Source organism: Egretta garzetta, unplaced genomic scaffold (assembly GCF_000687185.1).
Source record: "Egretta garzetta isolate BGI_Z169 unplaced genomic scaffold, ASM68718v1 scaffold64, whole genome shotgun sequence".
Classification (NCBI taxonomy): Eukaryota; Metazoa; Chordata; class Aves; order Pelecaniformes; family Ardeidae; genus Egretta; species Egretta garzetta.
The window spans coordinates 2590648-2615596 of record NW_009259596.1 but is presented as its reverse complement, the minus strand read 5'-3'; the positions used below and the strand labels follow the sequence as shown (position 1 = coordinate 2615596).

The 24949-nt window shown below is 40.9% G+C and overlaps 1 protein-coding gene across 1 annotated transcript; it reads right to left on the bottom strand.

The window, feature by feature from the left end:
- Positions 1–6: 6 nt before the first annotated feature.
- LOC104125667 (ADP-ribosylation factor-like protein 8B) lies at positions 7–24619 on the bottom strand. The gene is made up of 7 exons (XM_009638139.2): positions 24569–24619; positions 23121–23201; positions 9142–9215; positions 8699–8792; positions 6476–6543; positions 2957–3027; positions 7–56 (listed from the first exon to the last, which is right to left on the bottom strand). Exons 1-7 carry the CDS (start codon positions 24617–24619, stop codon positions 7–9), a joined length of 489 nt encoding a protein of 162 aa, XP_009636434.1.
- Between the last annotated feature and the right edge of the window lie 330 nt (positions 24620–24949).

The window sequence follows — 24949 nt, the reverse complement described above, 5'->3', positions numbered from 1 at the left end:
TTTGCTTCAACAGTGTCTTGATTTGGAGTGCTGAATAAGCCATTGTAATGTTATGTCTGCCAGGATAGATAAAACAAAATGAAAAACTCAGCAGCCTGTTTGCAGAGTGTAAAAGGACAACAGAACACCATCAGGTTAACACAAATAAAAGAACCAAACAAACAAACAAACCCCCAGAAACCACAGGCTCTCATTTACACTTAATTAAAAATGCAGTACTTAAAACTCAATGTAGGGTTTTTTTCTGTTGTTTAAATTATGTGCATTTTGTATTCTTGAAATATGATGACTGACATCAAGTTCTCTAAGCCACAGATGAAAAACTGTTGGAAAAACGAAGATTTAAGATGACCATAAAATGAACTGTAAAATGCAGACTAGAATGAAATGCAGTGTGAGAACAAAGGCAAAAACACACAACCAGAAGGAAAGAGAAGGGCAAACATCTGACAAAGCATTAAGAAGCCATTTAGGTAGGTTGTAGGAGTCCAAGGTCTCTGAAAGACATGCCACACTGGACTAAAATTTGATAGCTGAAATTGGTATCCCTCCTGATACAATCTAACACATTGGGCTGAAAACTGCAGCAGTTCACAAACTGATTCATGAGCAGATTAGATGTTTTTGCCTCAAGGCAGTAACATCTGTCAGGGAGGTAAGAAGGATGTCAGGGGGCAGCAACAGCTCCAGCCCTCAAATTTAAATTTGCTGTCACATCTGTCCTAAGTTCAAGACAGCACTCCATGAATATCCTGGCAGAACAGCTTAAGCACTGAGACTACAGAAAAAAGCATCCCATGGCATCTAAAACAAAGCCAGTAACTATAGACTCATCTTCCAGTCTCTCAGGACACAGAAACTGGCAGCCTTACACGTACACCTCCTGACGAGACCAGTTAGCTAGGATGCAGTTTGCACTAAAAAATTACTATCATCTCATTCAACTGCATTGACATCAATCAAAAATGAAGAGGAAGACGACAGCTCCCAGTCTTCTCCTTAGCAGCCTAGTAGTTTCATCACTTTAATACACTAAATATATTTTCATTATAGTTTTTCATTATAAATGGTATTTTCCAGTCCCTTGATTTTCCTAGATTCTTGCCCAACCTCTTTTCAGTTTCTCAAGGTCTTCCTCAAAATATGGCACACAGTGCTCCAGTAATGCCTCCACAGTTCCAAATACGTGTGATATATGCAGTCTGCTCCATTTGTTATTTCTTTGGGCAAATATTAGGAACGAGGTTAGCCTTTCTAGGCACAACGTTACACTGGAAGAGATCTGACTGATTCTCAGTTAGGATTTGAGTCTCTTTCATTACTACTCCCAGGACTTCCACAAGTAAGTGTTCTACACAGTTCCGCATTAGTGACCACTCTTCTCATTATTTTCCCATTTGCAGATTTTAGCATGCTTTTTTTTGCATGCTTTTCTCCTCTAGGCCATCCATATATGTGCCCAGGTGGCCAAGGCGGCTGACAGCATCCTGGCTTGTATCAGGAATAGTGTGGCCAGCAGGAGTAGGGCAGTGATCATGCCTCTGTACTCGGTGCTGGTGAGGCCGCACCTCGAATACTGTGTTCAGTTTTGGACCCCTCACTATAAGAAAGACATTGTGCTGCTGGAACATGTCCAGAGGAGAGCAGCAAAATTGGCGAAGGGCCTGGAAACCTTGCTGCCCTTTACAATTACCTGGAAGGAGGTTGTAGTGAGGTGGGTGTTGGTCTCTTCCCCCAGGTAACGGGCGATAGGACAAGAGGAAATGGCCTCAAGTTGTGCCAGGGGAGGTTTGTTGTCTGCCTCAGTCTTTATATCCCAAATTCTAATCTTTCCCAGTGTAACAGTATATTTTGTGTATTTCCCTCAATCAGAGATAACTTTTGCACCCCAAGCTGCAGCAAACCTGTGTCTGGTCTCCTTCAAACCAATGTAGCCGAATCACGTACACCATTTCCAAGAGAAGCCCTCACTGCCTAACACATCCCTGCACACAGCTGAAATCTCCCCCAGCTCTCTGAAGCCCAGGTGTCGTGGCATAGTCTCCTCACCACTTCCACTACCTGGTCTTCTCTGCCTAGGATGGAATTTCCCCTGCTGCTGGGAAAAACTGGTTTTCTCCCATTCCCACTCCCACCATCTCTCATTCAGCTGAGCCCTACAGAGCTGCCCAGCTCTTCTAACGAGTCTGGCGTCCTCAAGAAGCAGCTATAAATATCCACCCAGGCTGTATCCCTCCCATCCAGCACCACTTGTCTTAACAGCGTGCAGTGAAAAAGGGTGGCACAGAGGCAGTGTGCCTCAAGGCAACTGCTGCTGCTGGCTCAGCCTGTGCTTCACCCTCTTCTCCTGCCCTGTGGAGGAAATGGAAGGGGAGAATGTGACAGAGGAAAGGGACAGGAAAGCGAGGAGAGAGAGAGGAAAGGACAAAAAGCAAAGGCGAGATGGGAGACAACTTCACTGACTTCAGGACATGCTCTGCGCATCTTGAGCAGGACAGAAGCAGTGGTCCCTCACTTTGAGGAAGACCACCATATAGCCACATGCATGTAAGGCCTGCCTACAAAGTAAAATCATGTATGGAGCAAAACACTTACCAAAATTTATTAATTATCACATAATAATTGGAAGGCCTTCATATCCAGTTACTATTTTTTCAAAAGTAACACAATTTTTGAGAGGGATTCAATTACTTTGGGTTTTAAATACGCTTTTCCAAGGCCCCTGTCAAATTAATTTCTTAACTTCTCATGGAACTAAATAATCCTTCAAGTGACCTTTAAATTACACATAATTCTACATTAAAGCAAACAAAATCACATGCAGTATTTGCCACATCTTTCAAAGTAAATTGAGATTTTCAGTTACATATTGGAGTTAGATATTCAAATCTCATTAACATTTTTAACATCTGATCCAAAGTACACACTGATGATGCTGTAAGAAAAAGAAGCTTACCGATGTTATCCTTCTCTTTACATGAAATAGAATAGCAACAGATTTCTCTGTCTTGAATAGCTGAAAGGTTTCTACAGAAAAAAAAATTATAAAATAAGTAGTGTTATAACTCCACAAAAACTGACAACAGAAATTTCCATTAAATTACATGTTTTCTGTTTTTTACTCAGTGGATTCAATTCTATTCTCAGATACTAAATTTTTAAAATATGCTACAGCACACAACACCTCATCCACCCCCACCCCCGTTTTTTAAACTACGAAGACCAAAAGGATATAATTTCACAAAAATTCAAATTTCTTATTAAGTCAGTGTAACAGTGAAGAGTAAAAACACAGAAATCCATGAGCTGAAAATAACATAACGTAGTGGCAACTAACTAACATTACCATGTCATAGCATTCACCTTTTACTCTTTTCACTTAGCATTCAGAGTTTTTATCTCTATTAACTCTTATAATCAAGTAATAGTACTCAAATGATCACACCATTAATCTTCAGGATGTTTATTATATCATACTTAAATATATAAGATCTGATTCCTACTGAAAAGATGCCTCTACATTTAAGAAGAAACTGATTCTTAATTAACTTCTATTTCTTTCTGGGAATTTCCCTATCTGCAGAGTTTCAGAGCACTTTGTTACTTTTCATTTATTTATCTTCAGACAAATGACACAGACATGCAGGAAACAGATTACGTTCCTGGAGCAGATGGGGAGCAGAGGCAACGAGAAGGAAAGACTCTTGGGATCACACAAGAGACTCTAATAAAGAGGAGAAATAAATAGAGACCTCCCTGGACTTCAGGAGAGAACACCTGGCCTCTTCAGGAATCTGCTTGGAAGAGTCCCATGGAATAAGGCCCTGTAGTGAAGGAAGGGCCCAGGAAAGATGGTTAATATTCAGGGATCATCTCCGAGCTCAAGAGGAGCCCATCCTAATGAGTCCAGAAAAAAAGCCAGGAGGCCTAAGTGCATGAACGATGAGCTCCTGTCAAATCCAATCACAAAAAGAAAGCATATGAAGGTGGAAGCAGGGACAGGTAACCTGGAAGGAATACATTGTCCAAGCTCACAGAGACAGAGTTAGGACAGCCAAAGCCCAACTGAAATTGGATTTCATGAGGGACATTGAAGGCAACAAGAAGGGCTTCTATAAATACCTAAGTGACAAATGGAAGACAAGGGAAAACGTGGGACCATTGCTCAAAGAGATGGGGGACCTTGTCACACAGGACACAGAAAAGGCAGAAGTACTGAATGTTGCCTTTGCCTCTGTCTTTACTAGCAAGGTTATCCTTCAGGAATCCCAGTCTCCAGAGACCAGGGGGAAAGTCTGGAGCAAGGAAGTTGTACCCTTGATGGAAGAAGACTGGGTCAGGGAATACATAAGCAAACTGGACATAGAGAATCCCATGGGCACCGATGGGATGCACCTACAAGTTATAAGGGAGCTGGCTGATGTCATTGTGAGGCCACTCTCGATAACCTCTGAACGATCATGGCAATTGGGAGAGGTGCCTGAAAAGTGGAAGAAAGAAAATGTCACTCATCTTCAGAAAGAGCAGGAAAGAGGACCCAGAAAACTACATGATTGTCAGCCTCACCTGGGAAGGTGATGGAGCAACTAACCCTGGACACCATTTCCATGCACATGACAGACAAGGTGATCAGGAGCAGTCAGCATGGGTTCACAAAGAGGAAATCATGCTTGACCAACTCGATAACCTTCTACAATGAAATCTACATCTTGGCAGATGAGGGGATATTGTGTACCTTGACTTCAAGTAAGGCTTTTGACACTGTCTCCCATAATATCCTCGTAGACAAGCTGAGACAATATGGACTGGATGAGTGGACTGTGACATGAACTGAAAACTGGCTGAACTGTTGGGCCCAGAGGGTGGCGATCAGTGGCATGAAGGCTAGTTGGAGGCCAGTAACTAGCGCAGTACCCTAGGGATCAATACTGGGTCCAATCCTGTTCAACATCTTCATCAGTGATCTGGATAATAGGTCAGAGTGTACCCTCAGCAAGTTTGCTGATGACACAGAACTGGGAGGAGTGGCTGATACATCAGAGGGTTGTGCTACCATGCAGAGGGACCTCCACAGGCTGAAGAAATGGGCTGACCATAACCTCATGTACTTCAACATAGGGAAGTGCAAAGTCCTGCCCTTGGGGAGGAACACCAGCACATGGCCGGGGGCCGACTGTCTGGGAAAGCAGCTTTGCAGAAAAGGACCTCGGGGTCTTCATGGACAACAAGCTGAACAGGATCTAGCAATGTGGCAAAAAAGGCTAATGGTGTCCTCAGCTGCATTAGGAGGAGTGTTGCCAGCCCCTTGAGGGAGGTGATCATTCCCTCTCTCAGCCCTGGTGAGGCCAAACCTGGAGTGCTGGGTCCAGTTCTGTGCTCCTCAGCACAAGAGGGATGTGGAGCTACTGGAGAGAGTCCAGTGAAGGGCCACTAAAATTATTAAGGGACTGAAGCATCTCTCATATTAAGAAAGGCTGAGAGAGCTGGGACTGTTTAGCCTAGAGAAGAAAAGGCTCAGGGGGGATCTTATTAATGTGTACAAATACCTGAAGGGAGGCTGTAAAGGAAGATGAACCCCAGGGACAGGACAAGAGGCAGTGGGCACAAACTGAAACACAGGAGGCCCCCTCTGAACAAAAAGAAACACTTTTTACCTCTGATAGTGACCGAACACTAGCACAGGTTGCCCAGAGAGGTTGCAGAGTCTTCAAAAAGAGATATTCAAAAACCATCTGGACACAGCCCAGGGCAATCAGCTCTAGGTGGCTCTGCTTGACCAGGTGGGTGGGCAAGATGACGTCCAGAGGTCCCTTCCAACCTCAGCCATTCTGTGATTCTGTTTTTCCTCAGTCTCAGTTTAGTTGCTTAGACTTTGGACCATCTTTCTATACTGAAACTTCACTTCCCTTGCACTTCCTACTGATTAAAATTATGTGCTTTGAGCCTCAGAATCCTATTCTGCAAATATTACTGCTATATTGGCCGTTTTTACAAAATTGTGTGTTTTCTTTACAATTACGCTTACAATGCATCAATTTAAGTTAGTTTCAGTAATCCGTAAGAATACGCTTTGGATACATGCCAAAAATACCTGAATTGCTTAACATTACAGACAGTAGTTTGAAATTGTTCTGTTCTAATGCCATCGGAGCATTAAACTGCCACTACAATGTACTCTGAAAAGTGTAAGTGAGCCTATTACTATCTACAGCAGTTGTATCTTCAGTGATGGGAAAACAGGATTATCTGAAACAACTTTATACAACCAAAATAATAATCAAGAGAGGTTCAAATCTACTGCAGTCAGTTATCAGCCTAGATTGCTATTTCAACTGCCAGCAGAGCTCAAAGTGGAGTATCTGAGAATGTAAAATGGAATCTGTTATAGCTGGTTATTGCCATAGACTACCAGCGATTTTCTCTTGCGTATCAAATTTCACAGTGTTTCAGCTTTTTACACAGGCCAGCTACTTACAATTTCTCAATTAACTGCTTTTCATCCAGTGCACCTGGGAGGTCTCTTTTATTTCCAAGGACTAACACCTGAAAGAAATCATTTACATTCATGTTAAATCCAGGAGCAATGAAAGTTTATTTTTGACTTTAACCGTTTGTTGGCATTATTTTGGATCTTGCAGTCAAGTATTTAGGATGCAATAGCAGACATATTCAAAATGACCAATGACTGTGGGAATCCCACTCCTAGCCAGGGTCAGATGCTGGATGCACACCCTTTGAAAACCAAATCCAGTTATTCTGGGTGTATTATTATCAGAAGTCTCCTCAGGAAGTGAATCTCCCCATTTTGGATGGCAATATGGGATGGTGTCAGATTGCACTAAGTGGATTCCTTTTGCATGCAACTAAAACTGGAGGAGAGCATGCACCAGGTGCACTCAAGCCACCAACGGACGTTCAATCCACAGGACCAGACTAATGTTAATCAAAAGCAGGTACCCCAGAAGTAGAGGCTGGGTCCTCAAAACCCAGACATGATTCTCTCTACAGCTTTGCTCCCCTGCTTCCTAACACTGGCATACTAAACAGCCAGGCATCCAAACCGTGTACCACCTAAGCACCAGCCAAATGACTGATTCCTCTCCCTCCCCATTGAGCATCCACGGTAGAAAGCACAAGGGCAGACATTAGGAATTAAGGCTGAGAAATGCAGAAAATTTACTGAATAGATGCTGGAACCTAAAGAGTTCCTACGTAATACTTAAGGTTTCAAGTATAAATTAAGGTCAGATGAACTGGTTGAGCACATTCTAAGATAAAGTAAGCAATGGAAGGCTTTTCTAATTATGACTGCATCATTGTTTTCCAGATGCGTTACAATTCTGAGTTAAGATTGTCCTGTTATTTCCCATTAATCTGGAACACATTAAAACTCATTATTTGCAGTCTCAGATTAATAAAGCTACCTTAAAATCTATAATGCCAAAGCCTGAGTACAATAAATTGAAGGAAGTTCAATACTAGTTACTACCTATGAAATAAAAATAAGTTAAAAATACATTACTGCACCTTGGAAATTACTTTGCTGGTCAGGCTGGGCAATTGGAATGTGATATTATAACATATAAAAGGAAAGGAACTTAATTAAATACGTCTGAAGATATGAGAGACCGATCATTTCAGGAAGGAAAAGTGTGAAGTAAAACAGGATGTGAAGACAGTACAAAGGACAGACAATGTCACTTGCCATGGATTGTAGAGTTCTGTAGGACTTGTTCAATATGTACTTAACATAAAAAACCGCAACAAGTAATACCAACCTTATAAAAAAGATGGAGAACCACCTGAAGAATTCTCCTTCAAGAACGGATGCGTGAGAACTTTATTCTCACAAAGATTTCATGTTGGCTGTCTGCCTACTCGTCCTCAGATGACTTCAATCACTTGCACTGGCCAAGTGTCCAAATACTTGCTTACAAAAAAGGGGCCAAGCTAGAGCCATCAAGTTGTAACTTCTTCCTGATTTGTATGTACTATTGTTTTCTTCCTTATGATCAAAGTATGAACTCTTGCTTGGTGACATCAGCATCAAAGATCAATGCTGACTGATTCCTACTAACTCTAAATTGGCAGAGTCCATTTGATTAAACAACGTTAGTCTCCACCTCCGTAATTCCTCACTAGAATTTCATCCGAATATACTGTTCTTTGACACTTCCTACTGGACAGCAGATGAGTATCTGCATTTTTTCCATACAGTTTATTTTGAAAAACTAAGCAGTCAAGAAAGACAAAAAGTCAGGACACAGAAAAAGTCAAGCTCTTCCACAATCTCTGGAAGCATAGGACACTATTTGATGATAGTGTGCGCCAACCTTCAGGAAGACAAGTCTCACATGCCTTAAGATACTGCCAGAAACATATCTGGGTTGCTGGTTCAAACCCAGCCAACAAGGGGAGTGACTGCAAGTAATTACTGTCTGATAATGCCACATGTGAAAATGAATTTTTTCCAAATCTATTCTGACCTTTAGACTAGAAAATGTACAAACACACTGCAGCACTGATAAGATTCTGAGTCCTCTGAAAAAAAGTCACAATAATTTTTTTTAAGAGCGCTCAATGTGTCAAGGCTGCATCATATTTAGGCTAGTATTTTCAAGAGTCTAGGGGAACCAATTCATGAGGATTTAGGCTACACTGTCCACATTCAGGTAAGAATAATAATCAAAATACTTACTGGAATTCCATGCAATTGTGGTTTATCTATCAAACTGTGTAGCTCATTCTTTGAAGCTTCTACTTTTTCTATGTCTGCTGCATCCACCATGTAACTGCAATGGGAATATAGTTATTTAAGGTATTGTCCATTACTTGCAGAAAATTGCATTAAAACATCGGAAATGTGACATATGTGTTTGCACTGACAATGGCATTAAATCAGTTTTGAGTTGTATAAGCCATACATTTATTAATACAGGAAGATATAGAATTAAATACGGGCTGTGGGGAAAAAGTAGCCTGGAATATGCAATTACTTATATACCTGGGTTGCTGAATGTGTAAAACAGACTACTTTTATTGCCGCCTTCTTATGTGATGGAGGTGCTCAGGAAGATAAGCGTAGCTGTATCAGCAACATTTTAAAATGCATTTTCTATGGGCATACACAAGAAAACTTACACAACTGCATTGACTCCTCTGCAGTAACGCTCCCACATGCTTCGAAATCTTGGCTGCCCTCCAATGTCCCATACCTGGAGAAAGTAAGAACACCCCAACCCCAAAACTTTTGTGAACTGCACAGTACTAATAGAACAGAACAAAAGAACTCTTACATGCAGCACGCAGGCTGTATTGACAACATCTAAATGTAGGCAGCTTGATCTTCCTCAAGAGACTGGCGTTCTCAGCCCCTTCCAGTCAATGGAAGGGGACAGGCACACACACAGGGCAAGTCAGTCCTGTGACATTAACAGCTCCAAATGTCCATTTGGAGAATGCTACCCTTTCCCACTCGCTGCAAGAAAAGTCTTACTCAGATACCAAAGTGCACTCCTGTAAATACACAGTCTAAACCACAGAAAGAGTAGCATCATTGTATGAAAACAGTTATGAAGTTGGATTTTTTTATGGGGCTAGGTGGACCTGAGTTAAGAATGCATCAGGCCGATCGGAGAGCAGATTGAGTCCATGTAAAGGATGATATACTCTAGGGAGCTCCAGTACCTCCACAGCTCTCCCATTTGTTCATTAGATGTGCTTTAAAAGACACATGGATGAACTGATGAGAACCAGAAAGGAATCAGTAGTGTAGGGTGGGCTTGAATTGATTAATCAGTGAATCTGAAGGAAAGGAAGCTCAAATTCTGCTTGGGATTTTATAAAGCTCCAATCCTGCAAATACTTATGCATGCTATTAGTGTCCAGCAATCCCACGGAATTCCCTATCATTAAAAACCCAGCACACTATTTTTCTGAGCAGGAGTTACTTACTCTGCTTTGCTTTCAAAAATTCAGTATTTTTGGTAGATGACAATTATCTTGTTTCAAAACTTTTTCCAAGATAAAAATAGCAGGGAAAGGATCTAAATCATGCAGGCAAGGGCTGCATGATGATGTAGCTGTTGCAGCTACATCCAAAGACAGTTGCATTACAAGTGACACACGTGTTAAAATAGCAGTGAATACTGAAAAATAAAAGGAATGGATCTGCTCCTACGTCAAGGCCAAAGATAAGTAGCTGTTTCTTATTTTAATCAGATATAGCTATAAAACCAGTATGTACTGTATACCAGATCTAGGAGGCATATGCATTACAGCACAAACTAAATTTGGAAGTAACATACACAGAAGCAAAATTTTCTTAAATAGTTGTTTTCATATTTATACTTTATAAATCCAAACATATTAAACCTGTCGTGGCAACAAAGACTTGCACAAAAGAACGAGGCTTAATAGATCCTTGGGATAAGGCCTTTTTCAACTAATGTGAACTGTATTTTTAATTCCACAATCCATAAATCATATTTATGTATCAGTTTCTCTATGATTTTCAACACCTAATGTTCATATTTTAAAAGAAATATTTCCCAATTCACCATTAAAATAATTCCCTGATTGATATCTTACTGTTCCTTCTGGCATAAAATTAGTATATCACTTAAATGTAGATTGCTTTTGATCCCCTTTATAAGATCAAGAATTTTACATACAAAAGAGAATTGAGTGAACTTCTGACCATGAACCTGTTATCAATTATTATCTGCACTGACACTTGAAGCACTGTTTCAAAAGTCTTAATAAAACAAACCTATTATTTTAAAAGCTTGAAAGAGATGAGTACACAGTTCAGTATTACAGTTAGATGACAAACCTCACACCAACACTAATTATTCCAATAACTCATCAGGACCTTGAAACTATCAGTAACCATCTGGTGCACATCTGTGTGTCTGGAAAAAGAAACTGTATTTTATTTTCTTAGTAGATCAGAGAAGAAAGAAGGGGAAAGAGGACAGCGAAGATTAGATTTTTGGAGACCGACAGCAATTATTCCTGGTAGCCACAAAATCTGCAAGATCGTATAACCTGGGCTAATCACAAAAAAAATGATACAATATAAAGAAATACTGGTTTTGTCCTTGTTTGATGATATACTGTATCTATACTATATTAAATTGCACTGCAGAACAAGTATTATTCTCATTAGAAGAAAAAGTCACCTTGAAACAATGGAAAGGTAAGTCATTTCCAGTCAGTTTGCCTAATAAGGCTTACAGCCATTCACTAAAGTACAACACGAAGGACACAGGATAGACTAGGTTTTTTTATAGGGCTTGGGAACCCAGTTCATGTCAATGTATTAAGTTATCCTCTTTGCCTATGAAATTAAAATGGTGCTAGTAGTAACTTTCTAATAATCTTTATTATATTGACTAGCCAATGACAGAGTTAACTACTCTATTCAAAACACAAATCTCTGCCCCAAACCATTTCTACTGTACATGACTGAAGGGACACAGGAAGGAAAGGGAAGAGATCTTAGCATCAAAGAAGTTTTCTTTCATGAGCCTTACATATTCTGTACATCACCTGTTTTTGTAACCCAGTATTTAATACACAGGTAAAACCTATATTCTAGGTGTGAACTGGGAGAGGCAGGAGACTACACCTTAACAGCAGAATATACAGCTAGCTATAAAAAGAATTTCATTTTGTCTGGGTGTTTTTAAAAAGAGATTGGACTTCAAATTGCCCCAATGGCTTTCGCTGGTCCCCCAGGAATAAAATTTTCATAGTATTTAAGAGGTAGTTTTATCCTTAGAAGACCAGCTGATTTTAAGAATCAGAAAATGCCTACGGAATGACCAAACCAAACAGAGAAAAAGTTTCTTTGATACCCAGTACTACTGCATCACAGGAGATTAAAATCGCAAGTTGTTGTTGTTTAGGCTCAATCTCAAAGGCCTACATACTGGGTAGGATATTTCTTGTGGACAGAGATGTGTACAATGACAAATTTATATCTTCGTGTCAGTGCATGGGTTTAATACCTACGATCTCATGGTAGTCAGTGACGCTTAGAGAGCTACTCAGCTGTAATGTCTTCTTCAGAACACTCTAGGCTTGACTGCTGACTAGAGCTCCTCTGACTATTATTAAAGGAGCTTAAGCCTCACTGCAGACATAGAGCAGCTTACATTCAAGTAACTTAATTTGCAAGCTGAATCCAACACTGCAAATAACCTTAAAATTTTTAATAAATTGCCCTGTGGCTACAAAACTATAGAGGCTTACTTGTAGTACCAGCCATGTAACCTATTACAGAAGTTAAAATACCTTACTACCTTAGAATACTTACTACCTATCTATTATCCTGTATTTTGGAAATGCCTTTACAGTTGATCTTAAAGCTAAAAAAAATATGCCACACGGCTACATTCTCTGCAGGCAACACTTCCCAGAACACGATGTTCTTTGAAATCAGTCTTGGTCCTTTTAAAGAACCCTGTTGTCGCTCCTCATTAGTGATGAAGTCCAACTTTCAAATATTTTTTGCAACTAGGTATTTTAGTCACGTCAGACAGAAAAAAACACTATATACACACTTCAGAGTTTATAATTATTTAATTTAATCATAGCACTTTCACTAAAGAACTGGAAATGGACTTAGACTTGCAAACAAAATGGCTGAGTACCTTCAACTCCTGAAAACAAGCGCAGAGGCATTTTGATGGGTAGGGGTATTTCTCAATGATCAGGGTATATTTGCTATTTTATCAGAGACACGAGGTACAATATCGGAAGGCACAACAGGTGGACTTTAAACAGAACACAAAAGCAAAGTCTGTTCTCAGAAACCGTTTTCTGAACCTCCTGCTGCTTACCTCCACACTGCAGGAGAGCACTGGGGAACCCAGCTTTAGAGATAAGACTGTAATGCCTTCAAATCAAGACGTAACACCCCCCTAAATAGAAGGAGCCAATCCATCCTAGCCTCGATATCATGTCCTTCCTGAAGTAGAAAACCCTGATTTCTGCATGACCATGTGCAAGCCTTCGTACCCTCTTTTGACATGATAATGAATCAGTCTCTTTAGACATCAAAATCCAAGAGATTCTGGTGAAAGTAGGCATATAGAATTTAAAAGCTGTAGGCAGAACTTGCATTTGGAAGACTGAGGGCAAGGAGACCAGAGGCAAGGACACTGCTAGCTCAGAAGAGCCGATCAATAACTAACTACTGTAGTGATTATTAATTTTTCTTGTCCTTGAAGAACATATAACCATGAAAGCAAAAATTAGTATTTGCTCAATATCAGAGAAAAGCCAGGAGGATGTGCAACAGTGTGTACGCTGGGAAAAGGTAATCTAATATTGGTAGGTTAGACATGAAAAGGACATTCTCCCATGACAGATTTAACCCCGCAGAGCAGTTCCCTGGTACTCTCTGCATGGGTCCCCCTTGCCCTCAACCTCTCAAGTCTGAGCAGTCCTGACAGATTCCCAGCATTTATCAATGAGGCAAAGCTGCTGAGGACAGAGCTAACTAGGGGCAGCATTTATGGTTCCCAGGTGTCCCAACAGGATGCTGAAATAGAACATATGTTTACATAAACTATAGATAACTTCAAGCTGGGAGTGGATAAAAAGATCAAAATCCTAAAGTAGCCGGACCAAGTAGAGGGATGGTCTGAAATTAGGCAGCTGAAATTTAACACACACAAGTTCACAATGGTAAGATTTGGACACAGGGAACCAAAGGCACTAGAACAACACGGATAATAACCAGGCAGAGGTACAAGACAAAAAGCTTGAGCAGTTCACAAACTAAGTATGTGTTTAAACAGCACTGCAAATCTTAAATCAGCATGTACTACCACAACCATCTTAACATACGATTTTGGAATATGTACTGCCCTGTCCTCGGTGTCAGGGAGGCTCTGGTTTTGAGCATCAGTGTATAGAACAGACACAGACCTATCTGAAGAAGTCCAGATGAGAAAGGAAAGGGTGAGGAAAGAGTTTGAAAATATGACCTATGAAGAGGGGAGGGGGGAGCAAAACCATAATGTTTCCCAGGAAATGGCTGCCAGATACAGAAGAGGAAAAAAAACAGCAGCTCAATTTGTGATGACAGCAACTCATGCCAGGTATTAGGAAAAAAGCCTTCTAACACTTAGAAAGAGCATTGTACAAAACAAGGGATGTTGTAGAACCTTCTTCTTGGAAGACTGAGTTTTAAGAAATAAATACCTAAGACTTTTGGGTAAATACCTGATTCACCTCAGAGCACAAGTTTGGTGTAGATGATTCCCTAAGATCAACTCTTGGTCCTCATTTTTAGGAGTCCTAACAGTTACTCTGAATGACCGGTGAGACATTCAACACTGCCTGTTCTGACTCAGGACACCACCTTCTGGCCCCACGTGTTTGTCCCGACCACTGTAGAGGTTCCTGTCTAACGCATGATCCTGCCTCACACTCTGCAGCACACAACTTCCAGCACAGATACAGTCTCTAAGGCTTCTCTTCCCAAACTGTAAGATGGAAGAGAGCTTTCATACTTTTCCTTCTTCGTTGAACATTGAGTAATTCTGTGTACGCTCCATACTTATTCTCTGAGCCACTTTCTAACCCTCATTTAACTCCTTTTCGCAGAACCACAGAACCACTGAGGCTAGCCAGGGCCTTTGGAGATCGTATAGTCCAACTCACCCTGGTCAAAGCAGGATCGCCTAGAGCAGACTGCTCCAAGGATGGAGACTCCAGAACTACCTGGTCAACCTGTTCCAATGTTCAAGCATCTTCACTGTAAAAATGCTTTTTCTTACCTTTTAAATGGAAATTGCTCATTTTTCAGTTTGTTCCCATTGTCACTTGTCCTGCCACTGGGCACTACTGAGAAAAGTTTGGCTACATCTTCTGGCTACGCTGATGAGTTCTCCCTGAGCCTTCTCTTCTCTAGGCTAAACAGTCTCAGATATCTCAGCATCTCTTCATATGAGAGATGCTCTAGTCCCTTAATCATCTTCATGGCCCTTTGCTGGACTCTCTCCAGTAGCTCCACATGCCTCTTGTACTGGGGAGCCCAGAACTGGACACAGCACCCCAGTATGGCCTTATCAGTGCTGAGTAAACGCTGTCAAAGCTCTTCCTAATGCAGCCCAGGATGCTGTTGGTCTCTGCTGCAAAGGTACACTGCTCACCAGTGGTCAACTTGGTGTCCGCCAGGACCCCACGTCCCTTTCTGCAAAGCTGCTTTCCAGCCAGTCAGCCAGCAGCGGTGCCTAGGGTTGCTCCTTCTCAGATGCAGGACTTCTTACTTTCCTTTCTTTAACTTCATAAGGGTCCTGCCAGCCCATTTCTCCAGCCTGTTGAAGTCACTCCACATGGCAGCACAACCCTCTGCTGTATCAGCCACTCCTCCCAGTTTTGTATTATCAGCAAACTTGTTGAGGGTGCATCCTGTCCCATCATCCAAGTGACTAATGAAGACAGAAAACAATCCCTGGGGTATATCACCAAGTAGCTGGACTTCCTGCTGTGGATGACAGACCTTTTGAATCCAGCAGTACAGCTTTTCCTTACACACAATTATCATAAATCACTGGGACATCCCACAAAAATTCTTCTTTATAGCAATAACCACTTTGACTTGAAATCAGCCCAGATAGGGTACGGCCTTTTCAGAGCAACTCAAGCCATATGGAATAGCCATCACTTATGAAACACCACTGGAGCTAAACAAGGCAGTACACAGAGGCTTGTATTACTGCATGACATGTGAGATGGTGACACGACAGGTAAGATGGTTTTTGATTGCTGCAAGATGAAGCATTACAACCAAGGGTATTCTGTTTCTATGAGGATGTTTGGAGACTGTCAAGGGGAGGGAGGAGTGCTGCAACAAAGGAAGCTGGAAGAGGAACGCACAGAGCTGGGATACTACTCCTCTTCCTCCCTCTCTGCCACATCAGAGCTAATAGCAAGAAGCCTGGCTTTGCCCTCCAGCAGGCTGGGCTGCGGCTCCCGTGGAAGGACGCTGGCCTCTAGCGGCCAACTCTGGGGTGACTGCGGAGCCGCCTCCGCCGCTCCGGCCCCCCAGCAACTGCGGGCTGCTCCCCCGGGAGGGCGCAGACAGGGGCTGGCACGGCCGGGTTAGGAGAGGGAGCTAAAACAAAGTGCAAGAGCAAAGCAAATGAAGCTGCTGCATTGCCTGCACATAGGGGTGTCTTCTGGTGCTCTCTTTCTTTTTTTATACCTGAGACCATCCTAAGACCATCACTGTGAGAAGCAGAGGTTGATTAGTTGGACCTTAACAACCATTTAGAATAACAGTTCGCGATACATGTCCTCAGAGGCTCTCAAAATTTGGTTAGAAGAAACTCTTTAGCTGCTGTCTAGCTTACAGAGAAGCAAATCTCACCAGAGGAAAAAGATTACTAATACTAAACTAATCCAAAAATAGAGCAATCCCATAAAAATCAAATCACTTAGGAACTTGCTTGGAATTAAACCCCAAAATTAGTTCAGTCATAAGACTTTTCTGTCATGAAAAAGTGATTGCCATCAGTTTCATTACAAACTTCATCAAAATAGTTGTAACAGATCTGTAGCGTGTAGTACATTAGGTATTTTGATGCTGGAAATCATCCTGTAATTTAATACCTCAACCACAACCTAAAAATCCATGAAGTTTCTTGCTTATCCTTCAAATGCTGCCTGGTAACATCTTTCTTCTTTGCCTCTTTTTCTTGGAAATAATAGGTGACAGGTTTTATGAAATACACTGACAAGCCAAAATTTGACCATTCATGGTTAAAGCCGACAGCTTTACATTTCTGATCACGCTCAGCTTCGATTAAAGAGGACATGAAATTGGCATCTTCCTACAAAACATTTAGGCCTGCATACATCAGTGTTTTTCTTTCAGTGCGGTTCCAATAAATACTCATACACACAAGCATGTCAGTGATGATACTTTTATACTCCAGGATTACAGACTAAATATGAGAATAAATCTGCTAGCTTCTGGAAACAACTGCCAAAATAGGCAGAAAGTAAAGAGGACAGTGGGCCCCTTAGTTCTTGTTGCCTTCTGGAATTGTATGTAACCTGGAGACAGAACTGTAGTCAAGAAACCAGGTGGCGACGCGGCACTACCATAGTACTTTCTTCTTAGTGGCCTAGCCCAAAGTCCAGCACAGACCAGGTAAAGGATTAGCATCACCTGTCTGTTGGTGTTGCAGCTTCTTTGCCTAAGGTCTTAGCCTTCTGGAATGCCATTTTTTCACTCAATGACTTTTCGACTCAGACGGTTTCTCAGCCTCGCTCTTACAGTAAGTTTAATTGAGTCTGTTTTGCAATGTCCCCTGAGACCTTTGAAAAAGGTCAGACCAAGACCTATCTGCTTACCATGGAGATCATTCCTGCCATGTTTGAAGGACTTCACAGGTTTAGTAAAACAACACTTTATCCAGGAATTTTGATAATAGCTGACAGATGGATATCATAGTATTTCTATGAGACAGGTAACCCGCTTTGTTGGGATAATAAGGTTGAAGAAAATTTCACTCTGAATCCTTGTTGACTAGGCTGCAAATAGCTCACCAAAGGATTCTAGCAAGAAGCATCACTGTTCTTCACTCCTCAACTTACCAACAAATGATGTCATTCTTCTCACAGTAAAATAATTTTGGAAACTTTATCTAGCAATTAGGCTGTAAGACTTTAACAGCTTACCTAGATACAGCAATAGTGATACAGAAGTAATTCATCTTGACAGCCTTTTAAGGAAATAAGCTTCTATACATCAGAGCCGTATTCCCCCACACCTCTTACTTCCACTGTATGTGGTTGTAGCGGAGAGACCATGAGAACTGGTTAAGATAAATTATTTTCCTTGCAGATCGGCTTACAAACCAAGTACTGAAATATTGTTTTTGAAATTAATAAACATATTAATAACATTAGCATTATCCCCTTGCTCTTAAGAACTCTATTGTAACAGCGATATGTAACACGACACTTGAGATCAAAGCGTAAAACAGGGCACAGTTCCACAGAAACTCACACCTTCTCCCTGCATGAACTTGATCTTGCAGTATCATCTGTGCGGACAACTCCAGTCAAACTTATTAGTCATTTCTTTTACCTACTTGAACTATCCTGGCTGAAAAAATAATTCATTTTGAAGACTGTCTACCTGTAAATGACTTTTTTTTGTCTAGTTGAATGAACCATCAACAGCTTTCTCATTTTCTTCCACATCTGACAATTCTGTAGCACCATCAATATAGCACTCCGACTATCCTTATGCTTTCTCTACACGAACTCCAAATCATGGCCTTATTGTTTCTATGCAAAAGACAGAAAACAAGGGAACGGAAAGGAAATTTCACTTATGAACTGTGGCTGAATGTGGTAACTTTTTTATAGACTGTGGCATTTCTGGACTTCTTTGATCAGTGGTAAAGCAAGGCAGATGTGATGAAAAGTGTATGAAACTGACATTTAGGAATAATCAGAACAGAATCCTCTCCTGGATGAATTGGGAAGCATTGCTAAAGCTCAAGTGGAAAGTACTGCTTCAGTACAAATGTACTCTTCTGAAAGAGAAGGGAAGGCTCAGGCAGGAGGACAAAGAACACCTGCATGCCTGAAAGAACAGTAAGAAAAAAATACCTCTTTAAGTAAGTGAAAACTTGAGACAGTTTGACTACTTAAACTGAAACAAACAGTGTTTGCTTGTGAGTCTGCATTTCCTGCTTTGTATCACAACGCTAATCACAATTTTGCCACTGGTCCCATTCTCCTACACATCTGTCATTGACGTGTAAGAGGTCAAGAAAGCATGGGATGATAGCCCTAGGATGCATTTGCACTTGTAAGCAGTACCTCTGATGTTCCTGTTGTAAATACATTATTTGATCTGCTGTCATAGCTAGTGTACGTGTTAATTTGTGTATCATAAGCAGAATCTTGTGGGAGAAAAATCTATACAATTAGCACATCAGACTGTTCTTCTGATATCAATGCCCATTGACCTCTTCATAAATTCTCTTTCATAACTAATATGAATCATGAATTAATCATAAGGACTAGAAAACACCGACAAAAGTTTGTAAATCCTAACAATATAGCATTAAACATTTATTTTTTAAAAATACTGTCACTGATCCATCTGAATCCACAGTCTATGTGTCCGTACTGAAACCCTAATTCTGGAAGCCCTCACGCAACAGGCTATGTTAGCTGTGTTTAAGTTTGCAGCTATCAGAGTGGAAGGATGAAGGAAAACTTCGTTTTTCTCACCAAATGGAGAGAGTGCTTTCTTCCTGTTCAGATTCTGTGCTCTAAATATGGTGGTTTGCAGCCCAGTCAATCTATCCAGGCTGCCCCCAAAATGCATCATTTTTCCCATGTCTGTATCCTGCCTTCCCACACTGTGGTGGTACCAGCAATCACCAGTGGGGAGTACACTACTCAGGTAACTTGGGGAGAAACTAGCATGGGGCAGGTTTGGTTTGGTTGGCTGTTGGTTTTGAAGAGGTTGCTTTCCTTTCAATCAGTTGGCTGATCTGACTGCTGCTTTGCCATGTGATCACTGGTGCTGATGGAAAAGGGGTGCAAGGGTGCACGGCCCGGCTTAAAGTAGAACATAAAACCTCACACGATGATCTACTTACTTAAGTTGATTGTAAAAGCTGACCTTTAATCTCTGTCACCCTCACCAGGCTGGCCTGATTCCCTCTTAGGTTTCCCAGAAGGTAAGACTCGTTTGTCCCTAGCATAAGGAACATCATACTGAGGTTTAGAAGTGCTACCACAGGCAGAAAAGCGGATGTATTAAAAGGTTATTTTGTGACTTTTTCTTTAAGAGGGGTTGGTTTTATTTCCCGTTACAAGAAAGATTCTGCTTCGAAAGGAGAATTTGAGCCCCAAAGGGAAAAGATATTCAGAAGTTCTGATTTTGGTTAAAAAGGCACTCTTTTGGGAGAAGATAAACACTCTATAGCAGAGTCCAGCTCTTTGCTCAGTAGCACATGGGTGGTTGTTGAGACACATTCAACAGCGGGACCCAAGACCGGAATTTCTTTTTTTTCCTCATTCACTGACAAACTCACTCCTGGACTAAGCGAGGACACTTGTTGCTTCCTTTTTAAGGGATAGGAGCAGGTATTCTGACGAATGGGGCGTTTAGTGTTTGGCTTTTGCAGGTATATGCAAAGAGATGAGGCACAAAAAAAACAGGCAGTGGAAGAGGGGAACGTGTTTGATAGGAGAGGCTAACAAACAGGATGAGAGTTAAAGGCAAAGTCCACCACAAGGAGAGAGAGGAAGAAGCTCTCTGCCTATCAGTACACCTTCTTGTTATGCAGCATGAATACTGCCTTACTGCAATCAAAGCAGATGCTCCTGTAAATTGAAATTTCCCCTTACCAGCCTTACCTTACACGCAGTGAATGCACTACCACAAGCAGAGCTGGCAACAGAGAACTGAACCAGCGGAGATGAGGGAGAACTTGGATGATCTTGTATATACTGAGAACAGAGGTGAAGAAGGGCCAAGACCAAAATTTAAACCTGATCATCGATTAAATTCTGTGTTTTTTCACCAGTTTCAAACATAGCATTCATAAGAACTAACAGAAAACATGATGAAGTAACTGCCTCCATTTACAAGAAAAAGCTGCGTAACTGTTACTCAGCAGAATGTGCACCTTCTGCGCTCCCTCTGTCTCCTGAAAGACCAGTTCAGTTACCTTTTACTCTTTCTAATTCTTGGGTCTCCAAAATAAACTGAGCATACAGGGTTGGCTGCAAGAATTAGTGCTGGGAGGCTTTTGATTCTGGTCACCAACATTTTTGCCAGATAAAAGTCCAGCTGATGCAGGCTTACTCATGGTGCCATATAAATTCCTCCATGTTTTCAGAAAGCTGCCCACTGCGTAAAGTAACGCTAGTCTTGACTACCTATTCCAGCAGACAAACTCCAAAGTTTAACTGGCTTTCATTACCATCATGCCATTAGTTCCTACATATTTACCATACATTAGGCAGCAACACATGAATATAAAGGTTTGCTAGATACACTACTAATAGTGAATTCCATGAAAACAATGCTGAAAATTTTGATCTTTGGGAATGAACTGTAAAATGAAAGCCACTGCACACTCAGATTCACAGGCGTTAGCAATTCAAGCAGCTGTCAACTCATCCCTGAAGAATTTATAAGTAAGAAGTCAAGACAAAAATTCTTTCTTCTTCCATTATCTGTGCAGAGTGAGGGTGGTGTTCTCTCAAAATTTCAGAAGTTTCACTCCCATAACTCTTGCAGTATATGCTTTTCTTGCTACGATATATTTTAATAAAAATATATAATAAAGGTATAATAACTTGTATTTGTTTTAAAACATTAAATTGGACATTTTCTCCTACTATCACACAAAAGTTGGTTGTTCAAGGCTACAGAAAGGCATTCCCTACTGAAAAAATTCTCTACTGAAATTTTTGTATCCTGGAAGGACACACTTTTTACTTCAAAGAAGAGTTTGGCCACACTGGATTGAGTATTGTAGTGCTCATTGTGTGACAGTTTGGTGTTTTTAAGCTCACAAACATACACACACCATCTACACTTAAAAAGAAAAGTTTAGGTTTCTGTCAATCACCTTTCAGGAAATGCATGAATTAAAAATGCACCTGCTCTTTCAGAAGAGTGAGGTCAGATTCTCTCTCAGAGTAGACTCTGATCATGTACTTACCACAATGATCGTCCACAAAGTTGAGGTTACCAAGGCAATAATGATCATGCTCCGCTTAACTTTTACTCCATTTTCCTTTTAAGCCTTTTACAGTCTTTACTGAAGACCTAGTTTTAAGATACTCACCATCATTTCTTTTTGGCAATCTGCCAAAATCTCCTGGGAAATTAAAATCAGACCAAATCATTGGCAATGTTAAGAGGTTTTATTTCAGCCAAACCTGACATGAATTTCAAGAGGGTATTTGGGAAGGAGAGTTGGGGTGACAGTAGACTTTCCATTTCAATAGATTTCAAAAGACTGGCTTATTAGGCACTGCAACATACAAGCAGTTGTAGAGGAACCTACTGGTTGTTCTCCAAGCTTAGAGAAGTGGATACACAAGTGAAATGCGTATCTGAAGGCCCTACGGTCATGTGAAATTTTGAAAAAGTATAGCAAGATACTAAGACCAGAAACAGACAGGCAGTCACAGTACCTACATCCCTATGGTCGTTTTAGGTTTAGGTTTTTTTAGTTCAGCTTTAACATCTCCCACTCAATAGAAGTCAATTACCCCTTTCACCACCCTTTATCTGCTCACTATTTAGAGCAAGTGGGTTGACAGTTAACAACTGCTTATATTCACATTACAGGTCATTTCAGAAAATCCTCCAGAGGCTTAAGGAGTCATACCAAACCAGAGGAAAAAGAGTATCTTTAGAACTGAGGGAGAAAGGAGAGGAAATGAAGGAAAAGAAGGGAAAAGTCAAGATAAAGGCAAAACTCTATATCCCTTCATCTAATTTTAGATAGAAGTTATGAATTCAATCTAGACTAAACAACCAGGCTCCTTTCATAATCAAACAACAGAGAGCACCTTAACGCTACTGGGGTGATCTTCCTTTATACTGATGCCTATGGCATGAATCACAGCCAAACTGGTATCATCTGTACTTCTCTATAGGCCTAAGAGATGGTTCCCCGACAACTGACTTTAGTATTAGATGTTCTATTTCCATATAGCTCACATTATGTGAGCCTAAACCACACTCTCTGCTGACATGCGTAAGTCAGGAGAGAAGTTGCTGCATATTTCACTTACAGTTGTGAGAGGGGGAGAGCGAGAGAGAAGAGAAAGGCACCTCCAGGAGTCAACTCAGCTCCCTTAATATCTCAGAATGCCATGACCTTTCTAACCCAAAAGAGTGCAACAAAGCTGCTGCCAGGCATGGATATCATAAAATCAAACAGATTAATGTAACAGAGAAATATATATGCTTTAAAAAAGTTATTTCTGAGATAGAAAAACAAGTATCATCTTAAAAGAAATTTCCTGCGCTTTCACATTCCAGTTGAAATCACTTTGTCTATTATTCATTCTGTATTAATTCAAACATGCACACTTACCTTTATGGTAACATTTCCTTTTGTTATTTTTCTCATATTGAAGCCTACTGTAGGAATCATATCTTCTGTGAACTGCCCTGACTAGAACACAAACAAAAAAAAATTATTATAGAATAGTTGATACACAGCAGATGACTTGCTCATTTGCAATCTAAATTTTTTTATTTTACAACACTGTAAAACATAACATTATTTTTCTGTAAGAGCACTGGTCAGCACTTCAGTTAATGCATTGTCATGCCAAGGAAGACAAGGAACATCTTTTATTCTCCTCAGCAACAAAGATCACCCCAGAAACCATGAGACTTCTTCGTCTGATCCCTTAGCAAACCAGAAAGCAGCACAGTCAAAACACAGAATTACAGAATCACAGAACGGTTTAGGTTGGAACGAACCTTTAAAGGTCATCTAGTCCAACCTCCAATATGATAAAATATACCAAAACTGACTATACCAGGATTTTTCCCTCGTAGTTTTTCACTCCTGTTACCAATGGTTTAACTCCAAATGTAATGAACGGTGAAAGACTACTCCTGTATAGAGTACTACATGCAGGCCCTTTCCTCTGAGTAGGTGGCAGCAGAGGAGTCCTGCTATGGAAGCCAAGATAACACCATTAAGACAGAAAAATACAAGGTACTAACTAGGCACACCATAAAACCAAAACGTAAAGCCAAAGCGTTGCCTCCTCCCCCAGTTCAGAGAAATATTTTTACAAGAGAGATGCTTGTCATCATGCCAACAGGAACCTTACGCGTATCTACCCACTACATAAGACAGCTTTTGAGGAGAAAGGTGAAACTGAGATCTAACTAGATAATCATTGTTCATTCTTCCCTGTCAAAACGTATCATTAATATGGTACTGTGTCTCCTAAGAGTGGTGCATTAAGATATGCAGATGGTTACTTAAAAGTTATGTCTACATGGAGGCCCAGGCACTCTCCACAACATACAGAGTAGTCCTGGTTTTCTGGTCATCCAGAAAGGACCTTCTGGATTTGCCATTGCCCTTCCATATCCATCTGCCATATCCCCTTCACCCATCTCATCATCCTACGTGCCCTGGGGTTTTTTTGGAAGAAAATATGGGTATGTGGGCAACGAGTGAAGCAGGCATGCTCCAACACGTCCCTCCCATCTGAGAAGTGGATGATGAGAGCTGCAGGGTGCACCAGAACAATTACATGCCCCATAGTGTACACATTGCTACCAGCTACCCCGAATGCTACTGCTGGTCTCTATATGCTTTCTGCAACTTCACTCTTCACTGTTCATGGCAGAGTGAGAATACACTATGCCTCCAGTTTGTGTTCACAAGCTAAGATTAATTATTTTTAATCTGGGACTTTAAAAGGTATACAACCTTTGACAGTTACTTGATTCTCTCACAAGATTCTGGGGTTTGGAATTAGATCTTTCAGGCAAGAAACAACTCCCATCAATTACTTGTTCAACCATACCTATGGGAACCTTCTTGCTAAATTCTGTATTATACATCTTCCCCGTCTTTTGTTTCTGGAAGTCTCTTTTTTTCCTCCTCTTTCCTTGCTTCAGTGACTTGCCAACAGCAGTAGGAAAAAACAGTGAAGACAAATGCACCTGCAGTTTCATACAGATACACGTACCCAGCAGTGACAGAAGTTTTTAATTGGATGGAGTAAGACAAAACCAATCAGTAACCATCTCCTGTAACAGGTACTGGCCTAATTTGTTAAATTTGTTAAATTTGTTAGCACATTTATTTGTGAAGGACAGACATATAAACACAAACCCTGAGAATGTAACATCATTGTTCAAGCATAGGTATGCCTGGAAAAACGGCCAGCC

Excerpts from the sequence above, each read along its gene's own strand:
- LOC104125667 (XM_009638139.2), bottom strand. The coding sequence starts at position 24,619 with ATGTATAATACAGAATTTAGCAAGAAGGTTCCCATAGGTATGGTTGAA. Across the intron at positions 9,216-23,120 it reads AAGGAAATGTTACCATAAAG|GTATGGGACATTGGAGGGCA; the intron begins GTAAGTGTGCAT and ends TACTTTCTCCAG. Across the intron at positions 6,544-8,698 it reads CACAATTGCATGGAATTCCA|GTGTTAGTCCTTGGAAATAA; the intron begins GTAAGTATTTTG and ends GATTTCTTTCAG.